General features: G+C 46.4%; 1 protein-coding gene across 6 annotated transcripts in view; it reads right to left on the reverse strand.

Annotated features, from left to right (window-relative positions):
• Positions 1-864: 864 nt before the first annotated feature.
• The window catches only part of KDM1B (lysine demethylase 1B), a 28,054-nt gene continuing 14,785 nt past the window's right edge, over positions 865-14,133 (reverse strand). For 3 of the 6 annotated variants that reach the window (XM_078866984.1, XM_078866985.1, XM_078866987.1), the window contains exons 14-23: positions 13,780-13,951; positions 13,268-13,395; positions 12,385-12,516; positions 10,605-10,679; positions 9,224-9,340; positions 8,931-9,056; positions 8,298-8,420; positions 7,970-8,122; positions 7,025-7,127; positions 865-4,844 (exon numbers count right to left, since the gene is read on the reverse strand). In XM_078866984.1, the coding sequence (XP_078723110.1) occupies positions 7,044-7,127; positions 7,970-8,122; positions 8,298-8,420; positions 8,931-9,056; positions 9,224-9,340; positions 10,605-10,679; positions 12,385-12,516; positions 13,268-13,395; positions 13,780-13,951 (1,110 nt within the window). In that variant the 3' untranslated portion in view covers positions 865-4,844; positions 7,025-7,043. Of the gene's footprint in view, positions 4,845-6,170; positions 7,128-7,969; positions 8,123-8,297; positions 8,421-8,930; positions 9,057-9,223; positions 9,341-10,604; positions 10,680-12,384; positions 12,517-13,267; positions 13,396-13,779; positions 13,952-14,133 lie in introns of those variants that run through there. The other 3 variants (XM_078866988.1, XM_078866989.1, XM_078866986.1) reach the window with 3 other exon arrangements.

Genomic DNA, 14,133 nt, shown 5'->3' on the forward strand with positions numbered 1-14,133 from the left:
ACGGCTCGCATTAAAATGGGAGCTCAATTTTCTACAATTAAAAAATATTGTACCAGGTTATTTACTCTATTTACAGGGGATGTTTTTTTTTATTTAAACATAGGACGTGCATTTCTAAAACAGGGCTTTAACATGAACACTGAATAGAACATCACCTCGAGATGACATATACGCTCCGTCTAACTTAGCTGGGAGAGTAATGTCTGGAACATCAGCCATGTGCTTGTACACCCTATTTGTCACTCCACTGCTGGATGAGAGCTTCCTTACGCTGTGCGGGTAGTTTTTTTTACCATACTTCACTGTTCATATCAATGCAGGTTGTTGAAGGCTGGAAGCACATAAACACACAAGGCAGTTGCTATACTGCCCTCTGCTGCCCACACAGAGCCGCACAGCCTATAGCAACCCAACTAGGACCACATCCAAGAGAGGCTACTTGCCTATAAACATCTGGCAATGCACTTGCATCGGTTAAAACAATTCCTGACTCTGCTGATGAAACATTTTAAGTCGAACTTGTCCGGCGTTTTCTTGTGTTCAACCAATGCTGCTGAAAGCACTCGTGCATTGGTGGTCACCCATCCAAGCACTATCCACTTTCTGAATGGGTGCATTCCAGGTGATTTGGTCATAGGCGGGCATGAGTGATACATTTCAGAAAATAAAAAAATATCTGTCAGAATTTATATGATGCAAAATGGCCATGACATTTTTTGGATAAAGTCACAAATTGGGTTGAGTCAATAATCAGGTAAAGTATTAACTCAATTAGAATAGAGACACCGTGTTCCGAGTTTTGTGTCATCTCTTTTGGCAACATAAAAAACGTGCGATATCTCACAGACACACATATGTTTGAAACACCAAAACCACATGTACTGAATATGTAATCTGGGCTCTAAAGCAAACAGGGCAGTGTACAATTTAAGCATTTGTCCCTTTGCATTGAAGTGAGCAGAAGGTTTATCGAGGCCAAAGGAAAACACAGTGTGCCGTTTATATATTAATAAATCATTTTGCGGTTAAGGTATTTATTTTGAAATACATTTACACTGGACATATCCACCGAGACGCATACATCTTGTTTTACTTTCATGCAATCCCGACACAGAAACAGCACATTTTTTATAAATTAACCATATGGGTGAAATTTAGCTAAAATCCAAGATGAATATTATTTAATTATGAGCTGTGTAATGACATTTTAGCAGGGACACTGGAGCTAACAACTCTTCTGAAATCAAGAGCACCAGGAGCATCTTAAATATCCACAGGTCTGACCGCACCTCACTTCTATAACTCTCATCCATATATTCATTCTGAGTTTCTCTCGTGTTAAAATAAGTCAAGATTTAAATAACATAAATAAAAACAAACAAACACGGCTCACACATTCCCAATTATATTCGTCATTCGCTCACTGCATATCCGAACAGCTTTTATTACCAACAGGCCAGGGATTGTGGCATCTCCGGGGTCATCTTACAGGCTGCGCACAGAAGTTCACGTTGATCAATGACTACTTGTAAATTCACTTTCCCCACTTAACAAGTGAGAAGAAACTAGCGATCGTTTTTGGAAATGTGGAATTTGTGTGCAGCTAATAAGGCTCGGAGGTAACACATCCCTACAACTCAAGGCAGCCAGAGGCACATGCAAAAATCCGAGATCTAAAATTGATGAGTTTTTTTGTGAGATGTAAAAAAAATACAATTATGATGGGGCCCCCCCGTCCAGTTCAATTCATTAAACCGCGAGTGGTTTTTACAGGAAATTACGTTAAATATATACACACAAATAATCCAGCATGTCCATCATCAGTGAAGATATGTAAAAACATCTATTTTACAGAACTATAAAATTCATTAAAAATACAAAGCGGTTCAAACAAATAAGCAAGTGCTTTTTCATGAATCCTCTACCAAACGAGCACACGACTCGCGGAAGAAGAAACCTATCGTGTGAGAAACTGTAATAATTTACCGTAAACTGTCAGGTTGAGTGATCCGCACGAAATGAAACCTTGACAGAGACTGCTTTTCCTTTGAACAAAGGTGGTTTTGCAATTCACAATGCTGTAGGATTTGCTCAGAGCAGGCTCAAAGTGCTAAATGTCCAAATGATAACAGTGTTCCACTCATTATCAAAGCAGCGCGCGCACCTACGTGGAAAAAGAACGTCTATGACAAATGGCCGCCTTCTGGATGTAATTAAAGGCAACGAGCACAAACCACCACCATGGTAGCTTGCGATACGTCACGTAGATGCCTTACAGTCAACATGTATACGAGGTACGTGTAACTGCTATATTTGTGTGTGTGCGCATATTATTTCAGGACCATACTTTCCAGGTCTGACTAAAAACAAATCAGGTGCTTCTTGTATACGCCGTCACATAAAGAAGGACATTTTAACGATGTGACGTGTTAAAACCAGAACATTCCTATGCGAGGTACACAGTACACCTAAAATGAGGTTGAACAAATGAGGACCATCACTCGACTTGTTAAGAGGATCTGTAAATTATTTTAAATGAGCATGGTGCTAGCAGTGGTTGTCTGAGAATTTACACGCAAGGCTCATCATATGCAAATTTACTGGTAAGCTACGATAGAGGGGCACTGATAGGCAGACGGGCATGAATCGTGACTGATAGGAGAGATGGTGCAGGAAGAGAATCACTTTTTTGTAGGGTGAACCGATTAAGGTTCACGGACATTAACCAGACCGGGTGCGCGTGCGTGCAGTCGTAGTATGTATGGAGCGGTAGTATCCCGGTTAGCGCGCTGCGCTACGAACTCGGCGACCCGAGTTCGATTCCCGCTCACAATGGCGGTTGGCCGTGGTGCTGGCCACATTTGCGCGTTTACCGTTCCAGTACTTGCCCCAACAGTCTGACAGGGCGATAAGGGGACTCTTTATCTTTGTGTAGTATCGAGACGCTCTCAACAACGAGCGGAGCACCGGGCGGCTAAAATGCAGCAAGCTGGCACAGTGGGAAGCACACAATGATGCACGTGCCCAGTCATCCCAATCAACCCACGGCACCTGGGTCTGTTCCATGACCTCCTGCCAGTGAGCCTTCAATACTTCACGCGGCCTCAAAATGCACCTAGCATGGCACAAGCGCAGTAGTGACATCACCACCACTTAGTGGTGAACTGCAGCTGTTGTTGTGAGTGGCTCAGCCTGCATCGTGTGTACAGAATTGCAATAACCTGGGCTAGTTTCAGGTCGGAGTCCTGTCTCCCCAACTGAGTGGAGTGATGCATCTTACACTTTGGCTTTCTTTAGTTTAAAAACAAAGCAAGTACTTAAATTAAGCATTACAATTGCTGTAAGGCAAAGTACTATGCTCTGCTGATGATATCATTTACAACAATAATAAATAACTCGCTTATAACTCCGTTAGATAACGCCCATTATATAGCAATAATACATCTTAAATTAAATTATACTTAAAACTAAAGCTCTTCCCCAAAAAAACACACATTTCAAGGTGGATGAAGCAAGCCCGAGGCAGGGGCAACCTGAAAGGAAACACTTGGGGAGTTGAAGGGTGCAAAACCTTCCTTCCATCTGTAGGACAGGGGAGGCAAATGCTCATATAATAATTGCCAAGAAATGTTTGGTATGCTCGGGGAACTGTTTTTTTAAATATAAATTTAAACCCCCCGACCCTCCGATGCATTCCTGCCCGTGATATTTAACGTACAATTTGTTCAAACCGCTTGAAGTCCAAAACTTCGCGCAAGCGGTGACGCGTCTGGACACCGAGACGACAGCGAGGGAAGAAGTTCATTTACAAAATGGGTGAGATCCTCCCCCCGTGCTGCAGTCATTACTAAGTTATTGAGAATCCTAGCCAAGTATGACTGCATCAGTGCGAATTTCCATTCCCGGGTTAAGGATCAATCCTGCTCCAAATAGTTTGATGTTACATTTGGAATAAAATCAAGACCTGTAATTCCCCTGTCAGTTCATCGTTGAAAAGAAGCAGCACTACCAGGTTTTCCAGACTCCACAAGACGGATGTCAGTGCTTTAGTAAGTGTACATTAGTCACATCAGCGGCTGCAGCCAGACTACCAATGCGTAGGCAATGTTCCAATTCATCCGAGGAGTGCGTTTAAGCGTCACGGACCCAACAGGGTTCAACCCAGTTCATCGTGGCCCGGGCCGATTAATTTATGTTTACAGTTGATTAAACTGCAGTGTGTGCCTCTTAGGCACGGTGATGCCATATAAATAGTTTGTGATATACACAATCGGTAATTCATGTAAACGTCCATGCTTTCTGGGTTCAAAATATTAACCCTGCCCCAGAAAAAAAGACGGACTAATATACCTCGGTTTATTAAGTAACAGGTGTAAATCAGATTTTTTTAATGTGTCCATGCATTTCGTGTATATTAAAAAGTACGTTCCCATGAATTACATCCCAATGTGATGCCAGTGTCGGGTATAAAATATAGAAACTATCACTATATTTTCAAGATTAATGTACACAGGGGAACAAGCTTGGAAGGTGGCATTATCGGGACGTGGATTAATTCTCATCCATTGATCTCTTTTGACAAGCCACAAGGTGTCGCTCTGTATCTGTGCAGGTGACCGAGAGCTGCAAAGTTGTTGTTGACTGACGTACACTCAAGAGATGAGGATGGCAGTTAAGTGCAGTTGTACCTGTTGTTATGATTGGGGTTCTCTCTCTGCATTGGTGAAGTTTATATTTGAGGACCCTGTTATGAGCACCCGGATACCTTGTATCGATGTCTTTTACTCCCGACAAGATATAGCAGAATTGCAGGGAACTGGGAAAATCTATGGAGCATCAGTGCCCTGCAAAGATAAACAGAAACGTTCAGCAATACTTAAAAAAAGCATGAGTGGTATCAATTCATATTTCTTTTCCAGGAGACCAATTTTTTTTTTTTAATTGACGCAAACCATAATTTTGCATCATACATTGATGACTAAAAAATCCAGTGTGGTATTTTTGATTGCACGATTGGAAAATGTAAAGCCATCATAAGCCAAACACCTCCTGCTGTTGGGGTAGAGGACTAAAGAATAATGTAACATTGATAAAAGACAAAATGTTCCGTATCAAAAATAAATTAACTTGAGATGGCGCACAAGAAACAAACAAAATAAGTATAACCCGTAAAAACTAAGTTTTTCACTATAAATCCTTTATATGCGTGGCAGCGAACTTAATATAAAGGATTTCAAAATATATTCGCCTGTGGAGGACGCGGGGATCGATCCCGCGACCTTTGGCATGGGAAGTGAGGGCGCTACCAACTGCGCTACTCCGCCACGGCCTGTGCAGGGGTTACGCTCTGGGCTCTTACACTGTGACGTTCAGCCAAAGCCATGATTGAGTTCTATTTGAATATATCTAAAATAAAACATTTTTGCCTAAAAAGTGTAAAATTTTGGGAATTTTTTTTCACGAACATTAATTGTCTCGCACAACGAGTCTGTGTGGAAAATATCAGCTCGATTGGATCACGGGAAGTGGGCTAAAAAACGACCGAAAGATTTGCACGGTCGTAAGCAAGCAAGCACGCAAGCAAGCAAGCACGCAAGCAAGCAAGCGAACTTAATATAAAGGATTTAAAAACCTTTATTTGCTTTTCCACTGACCCACCAATGCAGAGCACAGTTTATATATTGCTCAAGTTGCGGTCAACATCTGGACCACCCATTTAGAATACAGAGCTGTTGCTCCACTTCAGTCGCTCTGCGATCAGGGGAGAAACGTTCTTGGTCGGCTGGTACGGCATCACAAAAACCTCCCCCCACACTCTGCTGTGCTCATGCAGTGACCTGAATCCCCGTTCACCTGGAACCGAGTTCCAAGACACAAAGAGGCTCTCTGTCTGTATTTATCCTGTTTGTGCTACCCCACATCTCACTTGGGCTATGGGAGCCACGTGTGAAATCCAACCAACAAACATATACGCCAGGTTTCTATCGAAACCATTAACCACGCAAAAGCAATGTGACGTTTGCATATACGGTACATTTGTTGTTCACATATCATAAATATATATAAAAATAATTATTTACACACATTTGTCAACCCACTGCTGGATTAAAGCCTCCCCTTGCCACGTCAGTTACGGTGGCTGTAGGATCGTACGTCACCAGACTGGTCAGCATGGGATGAAGGGGAAGATCAGTACTAGTTCAGATATCACATGCCATTGAAATCTGGCATAGCCAGGAATCTAACTCAGGAGGTAGGAGGTTTCATAGAGTAATGCACTAGCCACTCTCTGTTCAAAATGTGAAATTAAATATTTCGTAAATACAAGTTATACAGCGTCGTTCAAAGGGATCGTACACAGCTATGTCGACATTTTGTTGTGATACGCAAGTCTTGTTTCTTAAATCAGTGGTCAAGAACTCTAAATAACCTCAAGCCTTACAAGCACATAAAAAAATAACAAAAAATCTGTACTAATATAAATCCACGTATTGTACGTCTATTAGTGTTACTAAACAGAAACTACCATGTGCATGCATTGCAGAGACGGAGAAATGGATTCCACAATTACCACCGTCTGTAACATCCACAGCAGCAGTACGACCATGGCAAATGTAAACTGTAAAAACGCAACGTGGCATCGTCTCATGGCAGTGGGGAGGGGCAGACCAGCGGTTGGTGGTGGAGGGGGTAGAGAAATAACAAATTCCTCGCGTGGTGCTACATCAAAGCAGAACGACACGACCCAATGCAATGCAACCACGCGACAACACTCGCACAAGCATCGGCGCCGCCTTTGTTGCATATTTACTGCTACAAATTGAATCAAAGACGACGGTGTCAATCTGTGCGCATAAACACAAGAGGACCGTAGCAGCGAGCCATTGGGGGGCATTTAATGAGGCGTCAAGCGGAGAAAAGTCTGCATATCCCCGAGCCACTCTGTGGGTGGGTGCAACATGCCTGTCACATTACATTTGGATGTAACGGTGCATGTGTACAAGCATCGGTTTAATTTTTTTACCCAGCATGCTGCACTGCTGTCAAGAGGCGGCGATCTTGCTTGCTTCACGCACCCCGCTCAAGTAGGCCCCTGTGACAGTCTGCGGGAAGTGCCTGTTTGTTGCCTAAAAAAAAAATTCCATAATTGACATTGACAGTGAAGTTAAAAAGTGTCTCCATGCTCAAATTCGAGTGAGGCAGAGGTGGTGGGGTGGCTCAGAGGTCAGAGCATTGAGTTGGCAGTGCTGAGACCCTTGGCTCGAAACAAACGCTTATCTAGTCTCAGCTCTCTGCCACAAATGACTGCACAAAAACCACTAAATTCACATTAAATGTGCTTAATTCAGCTAAATTCCAGCACTGAGAATGACAAATATTTGTTTTTATGCACTGAACATGACTCTCAGTGGTAGAGCTGATGGGAAAGTGCTGCCCCCTCTACTTTGTGAACCAGAGGCCACTTTGAGGGATTTCAGATGAAACTATTTTGGGGAAAAATTACGATGAAATTTGCATGCGGTGATGCTCATCCACGTTGTCGACCGTGAGGTACGAGTGGAAATATTAAATTCTGACAGCAGTTTCCAGTTGTTCCATATGACTACCACACTATTGGACTTTCCACAAATTTCCACTCATTTTATGAATCACAAGAGGGATGATGGATCGAGTTGACCCTGGGCAGGAACTTGAACACTGGCCTTTCTGCGAGTTGAGAACTTTGCCACATCGCCACCCAGCCAGAATTTACCATTATTACTTATGAGATTAGAGGGTCTGCGGTTCAAGACTATCTGTGCCTGGAAAATAGTATTCGCAAGTATGCAGTGGGCAATGACAAAAAACTACAACAGTGTTCACTTAATTGTGCATCAATGCCATTTTCAGAAGAGTTCTAAGTCGGCTGCATTCCCTAAGGTTGAGAACCCCTGTACAAATGTCCTTTAAAGTAGCCACCTGAACTCACCTCACCAGCGAAGAAGAGCTTGCCATTGAGGTCCTGGGCCAGCACATCATAGGCTTCGCCAGTGCCGCCAGGCCGTACGTAGCTGTAGGCCATGAGGGCCCAGGGGTCAGAACCCCACCGCGTTACGAACCAACGCAGGGGGTCGGGCACGTTCTAAAGTACACACACAACGTTTCCACAACTATAGCCAACAGCAGTGGCAACATGAACATTCATCTCTTTATGGCTGTCATGCAATTATTTTTGCGAATAATAGTGTATACGTATATCTGTATCTTGGTGGACTCCTTCAGTACGTGTGTGTGATGTGTTGCAAAGGGGCACTTGCCTGCTCAGGAAAGATGGCCCGCAGTGCCTGCATGCACTGAGACACCACCTGGGAGTCGCTGAGGTCACGGATCAGCGCTACCGAGTCACCGCTCACAACGGACATGAGCACGCACTGCTCTCCCTGCAACACACACACACACATAGACAATGATCCCCTCCTCTCAGAGCTTGTAACAGACTCTCAGAGCAAGTGCTGTTAAGCAAGCACCTATTCATGCCGGCACAACGCTAGAGTGGGGTGCTGTGGCAACCACCACACCTCGCTGTCTTTGTCTCGCCTGTCCCGCTGCTGACACACTGCACCAGGTACTCATCTAAGGTGAAGTGGGGGGGGCCCAAATATTCTCCATTGATGTTAGTCACGACCAGAAATTGGACTCGGGTAGCAGGGTTCGAAGCAGTGCACTAACCACTACGCCACTGATCCCAACGCAGTGATGCACAAAAATAGAGGAAATCGATAAAGGAATATACAATAGTTAGGAGGGAGGGTCAAAGGCTGTGAGAAAATCAGTAGTTGAGAAAGTGATATGACGTCAACGTTGGAAAGATGGGAGGCGTGAATAGATGCGATGAGGGCAAGAAGTCGAGAAAGCCAGAGAGGACAGGGAGGGGTTAAGGCAAGGCCTACCTTGGGATCCATGTCGTAGAAGACCCCAAAGAGACCCCTACGGTCATGACTCGGTGGAAGGTGTCCAAAATAGTCGGCTCCGCGGATCTTGTGCTCCCAGAAACGGAACGGGAACTGCAGCCCGATCTGTGTGTAGAAAGCCAAGTGTGCCATTGCATTCGTTCGCTCGCTCACTGTGCCACGCCGTGATACGCAAGACAACAAAACAGTTCGCGTCCTCGTCAAAAATTCCCACAAGCATTACACCGACTTCGAAGGAAATTGTGCCGCGTGTGTGTGTGTGTGCGCATTACCTTCTCGATCAGCCCGGCGCCCAGACTCTGCAGGGCCTTGATCTTGCGCTCAGGAAGTGGGGGACAAAACTCCAGCACTCCCAGCTGCATGAGCGCCAGTGGGATTGTCACCAGTACCTGGGAGCAGCACCGTGGTAATACACCATTACAGTAGCACACGTCGCACTTTCACAGCATCCACCACCACATGATCACACCGTCGGTGGACAGTAAAACCTTGGATTGCGAGCATAATTTGTTCCGGAAACGTGTTCGTAATCCAAAGCACTCGTATATCAAAGCGAATTTCCCCATAAGAAATAATGGAAACTCGGATGATTTGTTCCACAACGAAAAAATACTGTATTCATATAAAATTATTAATACAAAATACATTTTTATATTTTTATTATTTACATTTAAAGTAATCTAATTTATTAATCAAATTTAATCGTGGCTGGTTTTGAGGGAGACGAGAGAGAGGAGAGGAGGAGGAGGGTTATTGTGTAGGACGACTTTAATTTTCAGTACAGTTACTAAAGAACAGTCACTACACTTGGACACCAAAATAAAAAAAATGCTTTACGCACACACACGTGGTCACAACACTATAGTAAGCAGTATACGCTCGCACGGATGTTGACTATACGAGTGAGGCACGCCGACTGAGACCGAGCATGGGAGACCATTACCCACAATCCCGCAGCGAGAGAGAGAGAGAAGAACCATCGGCTCAGTTGTGATCACGTGACGCTCAGCAGACAAAGCGTATACCGTACGTACTGCTCGTGTTGCAAGATATCGCTCGTTTATCAAATTAATATTTATTTAAAATTTTTGCTCGTCTTGCAAAACACTCGCAGACCAAGTTACTCGCAATCCAAGGTTTTACTGTAATTGTTTTCAGATGCAGATAAACTGCCAACTGTGGTAGCCTCTATTGCATTCTGAGATTTAATTACAATTTTATTGCACAGACAAATGTACAGCTCTTTGTCAATTCACTGCTGGAAAAGGGTCCATTCTTTACCATGCTGGGTCAGTGCAGGTTGGTAAAAGCGGGCAGCAGATGTACAAGCATAGAAGTACAGAACCATGAATATTTCTGAACAGTCCTCTACTGGCTCACCACATAGCCATGCGGGGGGCTTCATCAAGCTGTGGACTAACAAAAGGCAAAAAACTAACATATTTTTCTAAACCTGATTAAAGTAGCATTAACGTAATTTATACATGGATATCAGTTTCATACCTTTTTAATAGTGTCTGTGCGCCTATCTGCATTTCCCACAGTCTCCCTCGTAAGAGGAAATTTGCATCTACAGACTCATTGGTTTCTATTGAACCAGATTCTAATGACCCATGCAGAAGCAATTTAGATGCAGTGTGAATGTCGCCTGACCTTATCAGCAATGTAGGTCATCCCTGTAGCTGTATGCACCTTCACACATTCCCCCGAGTAGTCCACTCGTTTTACCTGCAGATAAAACAAAAGACAAAGATCACCCATGTAGCCTGCAACATACTGTTGGGGCAAGTGCTGTTAGAGAGTACCTATAAAGGCCAGAACGGCACACGAAGGGGTGGGTGACCAGCACCATGCCCGGCCACATTTGTCTCCCTAGTGGCAATGTTTAGACATCGCGCGAGGTACTCATTTGAGGCTGAGTCGACCTAGGGGGAGGCCCAGAACTGGTTCAGATAATAGTCACTGGTTTTGGCAGATGCACAATGACAAAGATCCCCAGTATAGCCTCAACAAACTGCTGGGGCAAGTGCCGTTAGCGAGCACCTATGAAGGCCGGCACAGCACATGAGGGGGTGGGTGGCCAGCACCACGTCCGGCCGCCTTTGTCTCCCTGGTGCCGATATTTACACACTGCACCAGGTACTCATTTTCAGGCCGAGTCGACCTAGGGGAGGCCCAGGACCGGTTCAGATAATAGTAGCTTAGTGCTTAGCTCACTCCGATACAAACCCAGCAGCCCTAGTTTGATCCCCAGCCACAGCTAAAATCACTGGCAATTGCTACCATTTATCCTACTCCCTGTGCCTCCCCGAGGTCGACTCACCCTCAAATGAGTATCTGGTGTGGTGTGTACACATTAGTGTACACATTAGCACTGTGAAAAGGAAGCTGCGGGTGGTTCTGGCCATACAACCCCTCCCTGAGCCATGCTGCCTTTCATAGGTGCTGATACTGGTAGGAACCTCCTGGTTACACCAGCCCACAGGGGATTATTGTGTCCGTCGTGCAGGGAGGGTCTGGGTGGGGAGAGAGGGGTTGGGTGGGGTGGGGAGGGGCTAGGTGGGGAGGGTGGGGAGGGGCTGGGTGGGGAGGGTGGGGAGGGGCTGGGTGGGGAGGGTGGGGAGGGGCTGGGTGGGGAGGATGGGGCTGGGTGGGGGGTGGGAGGGGTGGGGCTGGGTGGGGAGGGGCTGGTCACCCCGTGGTGGCCTTAGAAAACTCAACGTTTAACCTACTCACGCCGGCTTGTGCCCGCCCTCGCAGTCGGGCATATTTGCGGAATACACCATGCCGCCGTTGACCCTGGCCATTGACCGAGCAACCCAACGTTCCTACCAGCTCCCTCCGCAGGAATGTGTTTAATGGCACTTGGCTTAACAGCCAGTGTTGGCTATACGGGGGATCTTTGTGTCGTTGTGCGATGTGTTGGGTGTGCAAAGAGAAGTGGTGGCGGCGATGCAGCGGTGTTGCAGGGTTTAACACACTGTGCTACAGTCCTGGTAAACCTGAGTTTTATTCCTTGCCATAATAAAAAAAAAGGCTAGAAGTGGCATGTGAAACCAGTCCTTAGTCTCCTCCGAGTATTCCGTGCGGCATGTAAACATCAGCACAGGAAACACAAAAGTGGTCGAGCATGGTGCTGGCCACCCAGTTTCGTGTGTTATTCTCACTTGAGTAGATACTCTCTTGTAGCACTTTCACTTAAGATTAACAAATCTGGCAAGTTGGGAAGTGGTGGCAGAGAGGTAGCACACTTCACTACCAACCCGGTATAAAGAAAGTTAAATTCCTGACCACAGCTGTAATCAGCGAGGTGTGATATGTGAACTGGTCCTGTGGTCTACCCTCACCAGAACGCACTGACCAGTGTGGTGAATAATTGTCAAAGAATCCCCATGACCGACAACCGTGTGGGGGGGGAGAGGGTCATACGTACGGGGGTGTGTAGCCGAACGTCCAGGCCCTCGGCCAAGCGGTGTAGGATGGTAGAGTACCCGGCCGTCAACAGGGTGTGGTCTCCGGCAAACTGAGCAAAGAACTCATTGTGGTCCCAAGAGCGTGCGGATACCTGGGCACACAGATACAACGATTCCCCCGTTCAGTTCTGCGGACTCGTGGTGAAAGCGCTGCTACAGGCACATTTCACAGACGTATGCGCAAAGACAAAGACTGCCTTGTTTAGACGTATTGTTGGGGATTGTGCTGCTACAAGCACACGTACGCAAACTCAAATGCACATGTACGCAAGTGTAGACACTAGGGGAGGCCCAGGTCTGGTTCAGATAATCGTCACTGGTGTTGGTTGTGAGAGGGAATCGAAGTATAAGCACGTGTACATATGCACAATACCAACAACTGCCATTTGCCACTAAGTGGCGGTAACGTCACCATGGCGCTTATACCAGTCGGGCAAAAACAAGCCCCTACCTCCTCAGTGGTGCCGGACGTGAGCAATGCCATGCGGGGAAGGCCAATTCCAATCGGCTGTTCCCCTCATGGTGCTCATAGCCACCACAGTGGCCAATGGGCTGGTAACCCCTCCACCTTCAATTTACTTACCACAAAACCACGTAAAACCATGTATGCACACATACACACACACATCGATAGAGATAGCCCGTTTAGACGCACAGACTTGGAAAAGGTACTGCTCCAAGCAAATGTCTGTATGTATGTGTACACACGTGTGCACTTGCGCACCTCCGATTAGCTCGGTTGGCTACGTACGGTGCGAAAGATTTTCAACATACATACGTACGCATGTACACGTGCATACACACACAAAGTGCCACGGCCTTCAACAACACGGCACTGTGCACCTGGCGTAGGTTGGCTCCGCATGCGTACTCCAGGTTAGCCAGGTGGAACTGCAGCAGCTTCTCTTCAAGCTCCCCAAACGAGAGCCCCGACTCCTTGCGGAACGCGTGAGTCAGCTCCTCCATCTTTTCTGCTCACACACACAAATATAAAGAGCCTCCGTGTATCCTTCACAAGACTGTTGAGGCAAGTGCTATTAGCGAGCACCTATAAAGTTCAGCATGGCACAGGAGGAGATGGGTGGTAAGCACCACGCCGGGCCACCTTTGTCTCCCGAGTGGCGATGGATAAACATCGAACCAGGTACCCATTTCAGGTGAAATTCGACTTCGGGAAGGCCTAAAACCGGTTCAGATAATCGTCACTGGTGGTGGCCATGAGCGGGAATCAAACCAGCCTCACCGGATTTGTCGCGCGGCACGCTAACCACACAACACGATCGCACGTGCGCGCATATACACACCCCCCCCACCCAAACATAAACACACACTTGAACGCATGCACGCACACGCACCTCCCAGCGAGACGTCGTGAGCAGGCTCCGTGGTGGTGCGCCACTGTGCGATGATGTCGAGGAGAGCGTTAAAGTGGAAGTCCATGCGCTTGTCCAGCGCTGGGTCGGTGACGCGGCCGCTCTCGTCCAGCAGCTCGCAAGCCTCGCCCAGAATGTGCATGCGAATGCCCAGCTGCCGGGCGGCACAGGTCGGGATATCGTAACCATTCCCCCCGCCCCCTCCACCGAGCATTATCGCGATGACAGTGCTCACACGAGCGTTTAAATTAGGGGTGGGGGGAATTTTTTCCTTACTTAGGGCGGAATACGGCTTTAAGAGAGGTTTGGCAGGCCTCGTATTAACACACACCTTAG

Source organism: Lampetra fluviatilis, chromosome 23 (genome assembly GCF_964198595.1).
Source record: "Lampetra fluviatilis chromosome 23, kcLamFluv1.1, whole genome shotgun sequence".
Classification (NCBI taxonomy): Eukaryota; Metazoa; Chordata; class Hyperoartia; order Petromyzontiformes; family Petromyzontidae; genus Lampetra; species Lampetra fluviatilis.